Source organism: Ictidomys tridecemlineatus, chromosome 3 (assembly GCF_052094955.1).
Source record: "Ictidomys tridecemlineatus isolate mIctTri1 chromosome 3, mIctTri1.hap1, whole genome shotgun sequence".
NCBI classification, from domain to species: domain Eukaryota; kingdom Metazoa; phylum Chordata; class Mammalia; order Rodentia; family Sciuridae; genus Ictidomys; species Ictidomys tridecemlineatus.
Window position 1 is genome coordinate 53,719,830 of NC_135479.1, and position 13,610 is coordinate 53,733,439.

Below are 13,610 nucleotides of genomic sequence, written 5' to 3' on the forward strand. Positions count from 1 at the left end.
CAAACATCAGTCTTACTTTGAAAGAGGACATTATCAGTCCAAGTATTTACTGATCCCTTACCAGGCACAAGTCATTGTGTTAGGGGCATGAGCCCGAGGCTTGGTTCCTTTAGGAGCTGATGGGGGAGACAGTCGATTCCTGTACGAGAGGGTGAGCACAAGGTCGGAAGTGTGCAGAGGTCCTGGGAACTGTGACCTCACCTGGTGATGCTGCCCACTGGGTTTGCCGCGAGGAGAGACAGATCAGACCAGTCCAGGAGGAGAGAGGGGGGCTGCAGCGCTGAGCACCTCCGGTGTCCCCTCCTTCCGTGCAGCCTGTTTGGGAGCCTCCAGGAGGAGCGGGTGCAGGATGCGGAGAGCGTCTGGAGGCAGCAGCAGACCCACCAGCAGCCCAGCTGTACCCTGGATGAATGTTTTCAGTTCTACACCAAGGAGGAGCAGGTCCCGCCCCGGAGGGCACCCCCTGGCTGGGAAGGGGGCTGGCCGCCTTGCGTTGGCGAAGGCCTCATGCTCCTGGTGGCTTCCTTTCCAGCTGGCCCAGGACGACGCGTGGAAGTGCCCCCATTGCAAAGTCCTCCAGCGGGGCATGGTGAAGCTGAGTCTGTGGACCCTGCCTGATATCCTCATCATCCACCTCAAGAGGTTCTGCCAGGTGGGGGAGAGAAGAAACAAGCTTTCCACGCTGGTGAGGTTCCCGCTCTCTGGACTCAACATGGCTCCCCATGTGGCCCAGAGGAGCACCAGTTCCAAGCCAGTGCCAGGCCCCTGGCCCTCCTGGAAGCAGCCGGCCTGCCTGCCCACCAGCTACCCCCTGGACTTCCTGTACGACTTGTACGCGGTCTGCAACCACCACGGCAGTCTGCAAGGTGGGCATTACACAGGTGAGCCTTGCTATGCCTCTTGTACAGGGTGACCATGGCTGTGTGTCTTGGCTGTGGCCTGAGCCTCAAAAGAATCGGCACTCCTTGGATGCTGACTGGGCACTCGGCCTGGCTGACTCCTTCCCTCCTGCACACCAGAATGTGTGCAAGAGAGGGGGGTGCCTGGTCCCACCCGTCGAGCTGATGTGGAGTTAGGTTCATGGTTGAGATAAAAAAGTGAGTTACGGCCTAAATTTTCAGGCATGTCAAACATAGGAGGATCATTATTGGAACCTTAGAGAATGATGCTTAACCTCATCTGCGATTTAACCCAAGAAATCTTATCAGATCTCATCTCTTTTGATTCTGTGGCAGTAAGTTTTCTTTCTGTTCATCTGGAGAAACTGGGAGCAGCAGATGAATTGAGAAACAGAAACAAATTACCAGGAGACTCTCTCAGTCGTTCACAGTCTTCCCTGTGAAAGTTTTTAGAGAGCATCATGACTCATTACTGTTCTTGCTTGTGTCATTCCTTACTTTTGTCCCTTGAAAATATCTCAGTGACCACAGGAAGCCTGCAGAGAACTAGTGGTAGCAGCAGCAATTGAGGGTCCATTGTGTGGATCTTAGTGGAGGCTGATCTGTATGATCTGAGAGGTTAGGATGTGCTCTCTGCCATGGAGGACAGTATAGATGCCCTTGGGGAGAGAGAAATGAGAATGGAGTTAACAGGTCAGGGGGCACAGGAGTGGACAAAGAGGAGGGTTGGAGGGTGGAGCTGAGCTGGTCATACTGAAGGTTAAAGTGGACACCGTACTGCTCCTGTATTGCTGTCCAGTACCTTCCTATTCTCCCATAGCTGTCCTTCCCTAGATGAGAGACTTGCCATCCTCATAGCCTGAAGCACCATTCTGTCCAGCTACTTCTCCAGTCTCCCTTCTCAAGGCTAAAAATAGCTCAACAGAAATTCTTGGCCATCCGTCTTTATCTGGGGAGACATCTTTCTTGCTGTATTAACCTCAGATTTTTTTTTTTTTTTTTAACAGTGAGCCTCATAGATGAATTAGTCCCCGTGCACACATTAGTGATGAAAATAAGGACAACTGGAACTTGGGGCTTGTCATTTAACAGGCTGCCTGGGCTGGCTTCTTTTGTATAAACTCGTGCGGTATCTCCAGCATAAATTAAGAACATTGGTGTAAAATCGGGGGGAATGCAGGAATGGGAAGGGTTGGTCTGTGTGTGCCCAGAAAACTGTCTCGTCAAATGCAAAATCCAGATCCTTTCCTGGGGTGAGCGTTAAAGGGGAAGAAAATCTGCAATTTTGAGCTGGTGATAAGGGACCCGGTTTCTGCAGAGTGTCTTAGGGTCTTTTTGCTTACACCATATGCTACCATTTTCCTGGGGCGGGGGGAAATCTGCTTATATTAAATCCAGGGGGAGAAGATTCCACAGGAAGAGGGGGCTGGCAAGGAGTGGAAGCAGGGGATTGTCTGCAGCAGTGCAATCCCAGGTGGGGTCTGGGCCAGGGGCTCTCATCTGGACCATCTTGAGGATCTTCTTTCTGATGATCCCACGCTGCTGCTTAAATGGCAGAGCCCTGAGCCACTCAGCTTCCGTCTCCATGGTTTCTGGCCTGCAGAGACGAGTGATGTCTAACATGAATAATCTCCAAACTGCAGAGGATACTGTGATGAGCACCACTGTCTTCATTTTCGGGGAAGCACACCTTCTAGCAACTTCCTAAGAGGATGATGGGAGCATATATTTTGAGTCCCTGCATGTCAGAAAGTGCCTTTATTCCCACCCTTGATTGACACCCTGGTTGGACATAGAATTCTAGATGGATGGTCGTTGTCCATCTTTGGTCAGGGGTGCATCATGAGAATGGAATGGAGGTCTCCGTGTCAGAATGGGTCAGGCCAGTTTCATTTCTGTTCCTTTATCTGGGATCTATTTTTTTTTTTTCTTCCTGGAAGCTCTCAGGTTCTTTATCACCAGTGCTCTGGATTTTTGCAGGCTGACCGTCGTGTGGGTGATTTCATTCCTTTCTGCTGGGCACTGATCTTCAGCTCTAGAAATTTCCTTGTGTTCATTTTTAAAAATTAAGATAAGGAAATTAACACAGAAAATTTACATATTTTTAGGGTATACCATGGGATGTTTTGAAATATATATATGTGTTATATTGTGTGTTCAAATCAAGGAAAGCATATCTATCTCCTCAAACGTTCAACGTTTCTTTGGATGAAAACAGTCAAAATCTTTTTTTTTGTAGTTTTTTTTTTTTTTTTTTTTTTGAAAATTACAGTACAGTGTCATTACCTCTAGTCACCCTAACTGCCCAACAGAGTGCCAAACTTCTTACCCCTAACTATGACTTGAAACCCACTGATCACCCTTTCCCCAGCCCTCCTCCTCCAGTCTCTGGTAACCAGAGATATATATTCTATTCTAGGAGGTCAACTTTTTTAGATTCCACATGAGTGAGATCATGTGGCTTAAAAAATCTAATGATGTTTAAAAAAACCCCAAAAAACCCACACAACAAACAGTGTTGCTGTTAACCTTGACCCTTGTCCATTGGACTTCAAACCACTTTTATTGGTTTTCTGTGTCCTTCCAGAGGAAATAAGCAGATACACAGTCCTGAGCTCATTTCCCACTATTCTCTTTTAAACACATGGTGTATGTAATTCTGTTCCTGGCTTTTTTCATTTAGTAATGTATCTTCAAGATATTTCCATATTGGTATACTTAGGCCATTCTTGGTTTTAAACGATTGCTTAGTATTTCATGGTATGCACGTACCATAGTTTCATTTCACCAATCTTCTATTCATGGACATTTTGGTTGTTCCAAAACTTTCACTATCATATAGTTGAGTATCCCTTATCTGAAATGCTTCCGACTAGAATTGCTTTGGAATTTTTTTTTAGATTTTGGAATATTTGCATTTTTGTAATGAGATATCTTGAGGGGAGAACCCATGTGTAAACACAAAATTCATTTATGTTTCATATATATCTTACATGCATATTCTGAAGGTAATTTTATACAATATTTTTAGTTTGCCTGCCTTTGGCTGGTGACCCATGACATGAAGTCAGGTGTGGAATTTTCCACTTGTCAACACTTACAAATTTTTGGATTTTTGGAGCATTTGTGGATTTCAGATTTTTGGAGTAGTAATGCTCAACCTGTGCTCAACAAATAACTCTGTGCATTGTATTACTTCATGTGTGTGTGGACATTCCCCATCTGTGGTAGGCAGAATAATGATGTCCCAAATACGTCCATGTCCTAAGGCTTAGAACCTGTGAATATGCTATTTTACCTGGCAAGGGCGGAGATAAGATGGTTGATCAGCTGACCTCAAGGTAAAGAGATGCACCTAGATACCTGTTGTACCAAATGTAATCATAGCATCCTTTAAATGTGAAAGGTGAAGGTAGAATGGTCTTTGATGCCGATGAGACTCCACCTCAACTGGCCATCAGTGGCTTTGAAGGTGGAAGGAGCCAGAAGCCAGGCAATGCGGGCAGCCTTGAGAAGCTTAAAAAAATGAGGAAGCTCATTCTCCCTGAGAGCCACTGGGAGGATGGCAGCCCTGCTAACACCTCGATTTTAGACCAGCGAGACCTGTTTTGGACTTTTGTCTTCCTGGACTCCACAGTAATAAATCTGTGTTGTCATAAGGAACCGAGCATAGGCTGATTTGTTACAGCAACACTAGGAACACTCTCATGTCACTCTTCCATCTCCTTGTCTCTTTTTGATGGACTCTGGGAGAAACCACATTCTTGCATTTTTTAAAAAAATATGTTTTAGTTGTAGATAGACACAATATCTTGATTTATTTATTTTGAGGTGGTGCTGAGGATTGAACCTCACAGTGCAAGGCAGCAAGTGCTTTACCACTGAGTCTCAACCCCTGATCCTGCATTTTTTTTTTTTAAATGGCTGTCATGATTTAACTTCTTGTCCTGTTTCTTTGTTGGAGCATCCTGGTTTTTGTTTTTGGCCTCTACCTCACCCAGCCTTTGGTAGAACCCAAGACCCATCGTTCTGAGCCTCTGGGGCTGCTGCCTACTGGTGCAGGCTCCCTTCCTGCCTCTCCTCTGCAGCAACTCTCATCTGGGTTGAACTCCCTTAGCCCGGCTGGTGGAGTCTGCCACTCCATCTGTGTGCTGGGCTCTCAAAATCTGAGCTGTCACTCTCTCTCCCAGTGTCTTTTGACATCGTGGCTTTGTTCCTTTCTGCTTTCCGGAAGTCTGGTCATTTCACTACATGTCAGAAATGGACATTTTCAGAAATCCACAATGCCTTCGTTTTCATTTTCAATGTGTGGGACAGTGGTGGGTCAGTGTTCCTAGGCTTCAGAGTTCACATAGCCTAAAAGGGTGGGCGGTGAAAAGTCTGGATCCCATCTTTGTCCCTTCTCTGCCCCCTCCTCTGTCAAGGGTAACTACTTTTAATAATTTCTTCTCTATTCTTCATGCTTTCTTTACATAAATGCAAACAATTGTGGGTCTATGGTCATAGATACTTAAGTGTATGCCTTTTCTGTATTTCCGCTCCATCCCCTAAGTTAAGTAAAAGTAGTATTTTTCTGTTTTATACCTGACTTTTTTTTTAAAAAAATCCTCTCTTAAAATCTGTCTTGGAAATCTTTATAGATTTACAGAAAGTTTCCGTGTCTTCTTCTATAAATTTTGCCAAATAGGTGTGTGAATTATGTTAAGTATCCTGTTGATGGACTTTGGACTGGTTCATTCTTTTGCTATTACCTATATTGTTGTCCTAATCCTTCAGATAGATCATTTCCTACAGGTACAAGTTTGTAGGCAGGACCAATTCTCAGAATTGGGTAGCTTGGTCAGTGTGGTTTTGTTTGCATTTGTTTTGTGGGGTGCTGGGTGTCCCACGCAGGGCCTGGTGTATGCCAGGCAAGCACTGGATCTGCATTTTTGACAAATACTATCAAATTTCCCTGCACATGTTGTAAATGTTGTAGGACTTTTACACTCCTCTCAGCAGTAAGAGAATGCTTCTTTCCTTATAACCCTCCAGTAAAATGTACTATAAAACCTTTGGATTTTTGCCATTCTAGAGAGGGAAGTGATACCTCCCTGTGAGTGTGAGAGTGAGCTTGAGACTGTTTTCATCTGTCTAAGGATCCTCGTGGCTTCTTTTCTGTGAACTTTCTGTGCATTTCCTTTGGTTGTTTTCAGACCGATTGGTGCAACAGTCCCCAGCTTCTGCCAGTTGACTCTTCCAGTGGTCATATTGCCATGCAGAAGGTTTTTATGGTAGTTTTTCTAGGTAGCCTACTTATAAATTGTTTCTTTTGTGACATTTGAATTTTGAGTCATTCATGAAAAACCCCTTTCTTTCACTCTAAGATTAAAAAGTATTTATCTTGTGTTTTCTACTAGCAATTTTAGAGTTTTAGATTTTTTACATTTAAATCTCCTCTTTGGAGTTCCATGATGCTCTGGAGAAAGAGAGAGAGAGATCCACTTTTTTCCCTAACCCCCAGAAGATACCAATTTGTACCAAGACTATCACTAATTGAAAAGTCCACTTAATTCCTTGCAATGCTATCAGATATTGCATTTTTATGTTTGGGTGTATTTCTGATCTTTGATTTTTTTTTTTTTTTTTTTTTTTTTGTCTATTGGCTTAAAGTCCCAACCTACAAATCCTGCCTTGATCTTTCTGGTGACTGGTCCCATCTTAAAGCTACGCAGGAGCTGTCAGTTAGTATAGAAAAAGACACTATAACTTTTATAATTCCAAGGAGCAAACATCCTTACAATGTCACAGAAGCCATTTAAAGGTTTTAAGTCGAGAAGTAAGAGCATAACCTAGTGTACAAATGGAAATAGTTGCTCAGCTCTAGAGAGAATGAGTAGACAGCAGATCCCAATGAGACTAAAAGTTGAAATTACATTTAGGAGGATGTTTCTGGGGCTCAGGTGCACAACAGTATTGACTGGATATTGACAGAGTGTTCCAGACATGTTTTGGAAGTAGAATTAGTAAGAATGACTTTTGGACTGGGTCTTGTGGGAAGAGAAAAGAAGAACAAAGATGAATTCCGAGCTGCCTGGTCCAGATGGGTGCAGAGGTTAGTAAATTTTAGGCCGTGGTTCATATTCTGTGCAGGGCCGGTGTTTGTCTAACCTACAAGTTTTATAACTCTATGGGTGGAAAAAAAAGAAGAGCAAGAATATGTGGCAGAGAGTATAGTGGCTCTATGTGACCTGCAAAACTGGAACTATTTGCTTATCTAGTCCTTTACAGAAAAAGCTTGCTAAAGTCCCGATCAGTGGGTTTTGTTATTGTTCACTGAAATAGAAAGTGCAAGAAGAGGGATATTTTTGGTCACTTGAGAGGTGGGGAGAATCATTTATCTTTCCTGAAATGTTTGATTCTAGTTCTTGTAGAAAAGACATTGACCAAAGTCCCAACTGTGATTCTTATTTCCACTTATTGCATATTTAATTACAGATGTGCACTTTGAAATTTTTTGGAAGAAATGGGGTGAACATAGACTATATTGTGTGGCTACATAATATGGGGCTCCCTTTTATGGGAGATTTTGCCTGAGGGAGAGCTGCAGCATAAGGATTCAGCTAAGGCTGAGAAGTGCTCTTTATGATTAAGAATTGAGAAGTATGACCTACTGATCTTTTCTGATTCCACAGAATTCGTTTCTTGCCCCACGTGACTCTTTTTCTCATTCTGTTATAAGCATGTCCGTTTTTCAGCTATGCCAGTGGAAAATGTCCTCCTGCCCTTTGGGGCCCTGATAATTGAGACTTGGGGTTTGGACCTTTGCAGCCTATTGCCGGAACTCTCTGGATGGCCAGTGGTACAGTTACGATGACAGCATGGTGGAACCCCTTCGAGAAGATGAGGTCAATACCCGAGGGGCTTACATCCTGTTTTATCAGAAGCGAAACAGCATCCCTCCCTGGTCCGCCAGCAGCTCCATGAGAGGTGGGTACAGCTGCTTGTTAGAAGAAGGCATTTGGGATGTCACTGTAAGAATTATGAAGGTGTTTAGTTGAGTATCGAGGACCAGGAAGATAGGCAGCTGCTATAAAAATTTGAGTCCCAGAGCCAGATGTCATGAAACATGTATGTAATCCCAGAGACTTAGGAGGCTAAGGCTGGAGGATCACATGTTTGAGGCCAGCTTCCCACAATTTAATGATTCAAAATAAGACTAAAAAGAGTTGAGGATATAGCTCAACAGTGGTATAATGCCTCTGGGTTCAATCCTTAGTTAAAAAAAAAAAAAAGAGTCTGAACCCCATAGGCCAATAACCCATTTGTCAAGATGTGGAATAGATATATTGTAAATCAAGATAGGGGGAAAGAGTAAGTATTTGTATGCAGGATCTATTCCAAATCAATCTTGACAAATGGAGTAAGTATAGGCCTATGCAGGGTTAGCTTTTTTTTTTTTTTTTTTGGTATTGGATTGAACTCAGAGGCATTCACCACGCCCTCCCATTTTTATTTATTTAGAGACACAGTCCACTGAAGTTGCTTATTGCGCTAATCGTGTTCCTGCCTCAGCCTCCTGATCCTCTGGGATTATAGGCGTGCACCACCACACCTGGCTTGTATGCAGGACTTGTGATACTTGGGGGTATGTGATTCCATTTTTCCTAATCTTGGTCATGTCAAGCCAGATTAAATTAAACTGATGCCATGTAAACCGGATTAACCCTTAGAAAGGGAAGAGCTGTTAAAAGCGGTGCAGGGCCTTTCTAGAAAATGTAGCTGCTCAATGGCACCCCAACAATTCATTTGTTAGCCTTAAACTTGCTTGAGAGTCTAGGGGGGGAAAAGTGCCAAAGCTGACCTTTTTATGTGACCTGTTCCACTTTGCAAAGTGGCCATCCTTATCTTTGTTTCAAGAGAACACTTAAATTAAAAAAAAAAAAAAAAGTAATCTGATTTTCTAAAAATTATTGGAAAATGACCATAGAAAACCAAGGGCCCTCAGCATGTCTGTGTAAACTCTAATGCAAGTCTTCCTTCTATTTGTAGAAGGTAGACATTCAAAGAAGAATAAACACTTAGCATAACAAGAGATAACAAAAGATTTTCATACTTTTCAGCATAATAATGTCTCCTGAGATCAAAGGGTAGATAGGCATTCTTCATGTCCATTATAAAAGATTTGGTTTCCCTGAGGTTGGGGTATGCTCCTATAGTGTAGCTATTATTATATGTTGACCTGTAGGAACTGGAGCTGTGGGTCCTGGGGATAAAATGCAAGTATTTATTTCATTACTCATCAGTACATTTTTCTTTTCTTTTTTTGGTGCTAGTGATCAAACCTAGGGCTTTGGGCATACCAGGCAAGAGCTCTACCAACTGAATGACCTCCTCATCTGTACTTTGCTTTCTGCCACCAAATTCCTCTCTCTAAACTTGGTCACATGGATACCCAATCACCGGTTTCCCCTCTGGTCATTCACTTTTCTATCTGCAGCTCTGCTCTGGGACCGTGGTTCCAGGGCTGAGTGGTAGGAATGGGAATCTGGGCATAGCAAGCTCCCCCTGAGCCCTGAAGGGAGGCTTTGGGTCCAGCCTCCACATGTCTGTGCTTCCTCCACAGGCTCCACCAGCTCCTCCTTGTCTGACCACTGGCTCCTGAGGCTCGGGAGCAACAATGGCCACAGCACGAGGGGAAGCCTTTTGTCCTGGAGTTCTGCCCCCTGCCCGTCCCTGGCTCAGGTGCCTGACTCTCCTGTCCTCCCAAACAGCCTCTGCCACCAGGAAAAGGGTATGTGGGCTCAATTTTGCTGGCTTTCTTTTCATTTTATGTCACAACCATTGTCCCTTCTCTTTATGACAGGGTCGACATGGCCTCGAGTAGACAATGTTATAATAAGAGTTTTATTCATCTCTTTTTTTTTTTACGTCGAGAAAAAAATTTTATTGCAACTGCTCTGATGAATATTTTCATCAACACTTTCACTTCTTTGTTCATTTGACAACGACCTGCCTTTGTCTGCCTCTCCCCTTCCCTCCATGATCCTCCATCCATAATACGGTGACCCTCCGTTTCTCCAGGATGCATATTAGTCGATTCAACCAACCATGGACTGAAAATCTTTGGGGAAAAAATTATGCTTATACCAAACATGTACAGCCTTTTATCTTGTCGTTGTTCCCAAGAAAACATACTGCAATTACTTCTATAGCTTTTACACTGTATTAGGCTTGATAATCTAGAGATGATATAAGTACTTGGGAGGATGTATATAGGTTACATGCAAATTCTTCACTATTTTACAAGGGTTTGAGCATTCAAGGATTTCATTAAAATTCTTCACCATTTTATAAACATTCAAGGATTTCAGTATCGTCAGGGAGTCCCGAAACTAGTTCCCTGTGGAATGTAGAGATGGCTCTACATTCTTGCTCTGCTCCCATGGAACTTACTGTCCCACCTGGGGACAGTAACTAAGATGGCAAAGTGATGTTAAGCAGAGATAAGAACAAACCATAAATAATCAAGAAACAAGATATGGAGGCAAAAGTGAAAGAGATGCAGAATCCTGTTCCCTAGGGTGAGTGGGGAAGACCTTTCTGAGACCGTGACTTCGAGTCAGAGAGGGTGACTCACGTGGAATTCTGGGAGTGTGCTTTGGGAGCGAGCGTGGGGTGTTGTGCGGGGCAGAAGAAAGCAGAGCGGTGGTCCCAGCAGAGTGAATGAGGAATTGGGAGGGACTGAAGGTGGACCGGAGCCGATTACGACAAACCTGTTGGACCTGATTCCAAAAGCAGTGAATTGGAGAGTTTTCCGCAGGGAAGAAATTGGTCTGATTTATAGTGTTAAAAGTCTACTGTGCTGCTGTGTGAAGAATCCATGGAAGAGGGGCGAGATTGGAAGGAAGGAAGAGGTCGGTTAAGAGGCTTTTGTGAGAAAACGGTGGCTTGGACTGCTGTTAGGGAAGGGAGGGCCACGCTGTGGCTCTGTCTTGAAGACAGGGCTGGCAGGATTCATGGAGGCTGGATGCAGGATCTAAGAGAATGATTCAGGGTGGCTCTTCAAGATATAATGAGGCTCTTGAAGATAAATAATTTGGTGAATAGTCACGTAGCCCATGAGATGGGAATGAGTTGGGTAGGAATAGAGTCAATTCTGGAGGGCAGTCCAGTTCTTGGCAGGGTGATTTTTAGATTCCTAGAAGACATCCACATCAATGTAATAGCTAGGGAATGGAGATGAGTATTTGAGAGTCATCAGCAAATGGATGGAATGGAAAGCCACACGGTGTGCTGAGCTCTTCTTGAGAAATAGCAGAGGTAGAAAGGAGTGGAGACTAAAGACCTAGCCTGGGAGTTCTGCCCCCTCTCAGGGTCAAGCAAAGGTGGAGAGGTCAGCAGAGAAAACCAAGATGGAGCAGCGAGCCACATGGGAAGCTAGCCAGGGAAGTATGGCTCCCAAGTGCGGAATACGGACTCTTGCCAAAGGAAGTGGCTGTGCCTAATACTTTTGGGAGGCTGGGTAGTGTGAGGATGGGCAAGTGGCCATCAGGATGGAGGGTCCCCTGTGATGCACTGAGAGCATCTGCTGTGGGTTGGAGGGAATGGAAGCCTGGCCGCAATGGGTGGAGAAGAGCCTGGGGTCCTGGAAGTGACAGTCAGCATGGGCCATCCCACAGTGTGATCAAGGGGCCAGTTGCAGCAGAGCAGGGGGCTGACTGTGGTTTCTGTTTGTTTTCTTTGCCAGGTGGGAAGTAACAGAGCATGTCAGCATTCAGGCCATGTAGTCTAGACTCCTAGTGCAGGACAGCAAGGGGATCTTTACAGAAACAAAGTCATTCGGAACTTTGTGTCCATGTGTGTGTGTGTGTTCATGTGTCTGTGTGTGCACGTGCGTGTGTTTCTTCAACCTCTGCGCTCCTTGGGCCCTAAAGTGGTCACGTTACATTTTTAGTTTTCTTACTTCCTATCATCTCTTAATTTAGGTTTTTATATAAAATTTCAATAGAAACATAATATATAGAGATCACAATGGAAATATTAAATATACACTTGTGGGGCTGGGGATGTGGCTCAAGCAGTAGCGCGCTCGCCTGGCATGCGTGCGGCCCGGGTTCAATCCTCAGCACCACATACCAACAAAGATGTTGTGTCCGCCGAGAACTAAAAAATAAATATTAAAAATTCTCTCTCTCTCTCTCTCTCTCTCTCTCTCTCTCTCTCTCTCTCTCCTCTCTCACTCTCTCTTTAAAATAAATAAATAAATAAATATACACTTGTGATGAGTATACAGTACTATATAAACAGCATATGCTTGTATATTTTTACCTATTATATAATCATAACATGTATACCATATATATATACACACACACACACACACACACACGCACACACATACATACATACATACATAGTGACATACACTCATACACTAATCACAAGTGTACCTCTGATGAATTATTATAAAATGAGCATAGGTATGTGCCAGGTTAAGAAATGGAAAATTCTAGAACCCTCCTCCCCCGGCTCTCTCTCTGTCATTACCATTTCCTGCTTCCATGGAGGTAAGCCTTTATTCTGGCATCTGACACCATAGATCAGTTTTTACCTGCATTTAAAATTTTGCAGAAATGGCTCCTTTTGTGTAACATTTTTATTTGTAAGGTTTGTATGTTAGGTATATCAATAATTTTTCGTTTATTCTATCTGTAACTAAAAACAACTCGGAGATACATAGTTTTCTGCACAGAAGTTTCTCTGTATGTATGAGGGGAAGAGTCTGTTGACTGTTGTCAATAAAAGAGCAAAGACAGGGATGTGGAAAAAGAGTGCGGAGGGCGAGGTAGAAGAACCACCTCCTCCTGTAGGTTCACCGAGGGGCTGGAAGCTCCACAGAAGCTAGCCTGCTGTTGGGACCTGGAGAAATACGACCTGATTGTTAAGAGAAGAACCTTGAGTTATTACAGATGTGTGGATTTTTGAGATATTCATGGCTTCTCCAAAATCACATGCATGTTTTTCTGTGGCACCTCCTTAATGGACTATCTGAGCACAAAGTGTCTGCTTCTTGGTAGATGGCACTGTTGCATCCAAATTTCCCACATTGTAACAATAGGCCACATTTATTTATTCTATCGCGATTCAATTTTGGGGTTGTTTTCAGATTGGAGCAAGTACGAACACGACAGCCTGCCTAAACTGGAAATTTGAAATCTGAAGTGTTCCAAAATCTGAAACTTCTGGAGTGCTAACTGATGCCCCAAGTGGAAAATTCCACACCATGAAACTGTTTCATGCACAGAATTATTTAAAATGTTACATACAATTTCCTTTGGGTTGTGTGCATGAGATATATATGATATACAAAAGAATTTCATGTTACACTTGGGTCCTATCCCCAAGATATCTCATTATATATCCACATATATTTCAAAATCTGAAAAAATTCAACATCTGAAAATCTTCTGGTCCCAGACATTTTGGATAAGGGATACTTAAGATACTTAGCCTGCTATGACTATATTTGTTCATGCCTGTTTTTTTTTTTTTTAAACCTTTTGGTACTGAGGATTGAACCCAGGTTGCTTTACCACTGAGCTACATCCCCAACTCTTTTTATTTATTTATTTTAATTTTGAGAGAAGGTGTTGGTAAGTGGCTAAGTTGTTGAGGCTGGCTTCAGACTTGCAATCCTCATGCCTCAGCCTCCTGAGTTGCTGGTTATTC

General features: G+C 43.4%; 1 protein-coding gene across 2 annotated transcripts in view; it reads left to right on the forward strand.

Annotated features, from left to right (window-relative positions):
• Window positions 1-13,610, forward strand: part of Usp43 (ubiquitin specific peptidase 43) — a 75,739-nt gene that overhangs the window by 45,662 nt on the left and 16,467 nt on the right. Inside the window, exons 11-14 of one of the 2 annotated variants that reach the window (XM_040269439.2) lie at window positions 315-441; window positions 533-866; window positions 7,710-7,868; window positions 9,505-9,672. In XM_040269439.2, coding sequence (XP_040125373.2) covers window positions 315-441; window positions 533-866; window positions 7,710-7,868; window positions 9,505-9,672 — 788 coding nt within the window. Of the gene's footprint in view, window positions 1-314; window positions 442-532; window positions 882-7,709; window positions 7,869-9,504; window positions 9,673-13,610 lie in introns of both variants that reach the window. The other variant, XM_005332869.4, reaches the window with a different exon arrangement.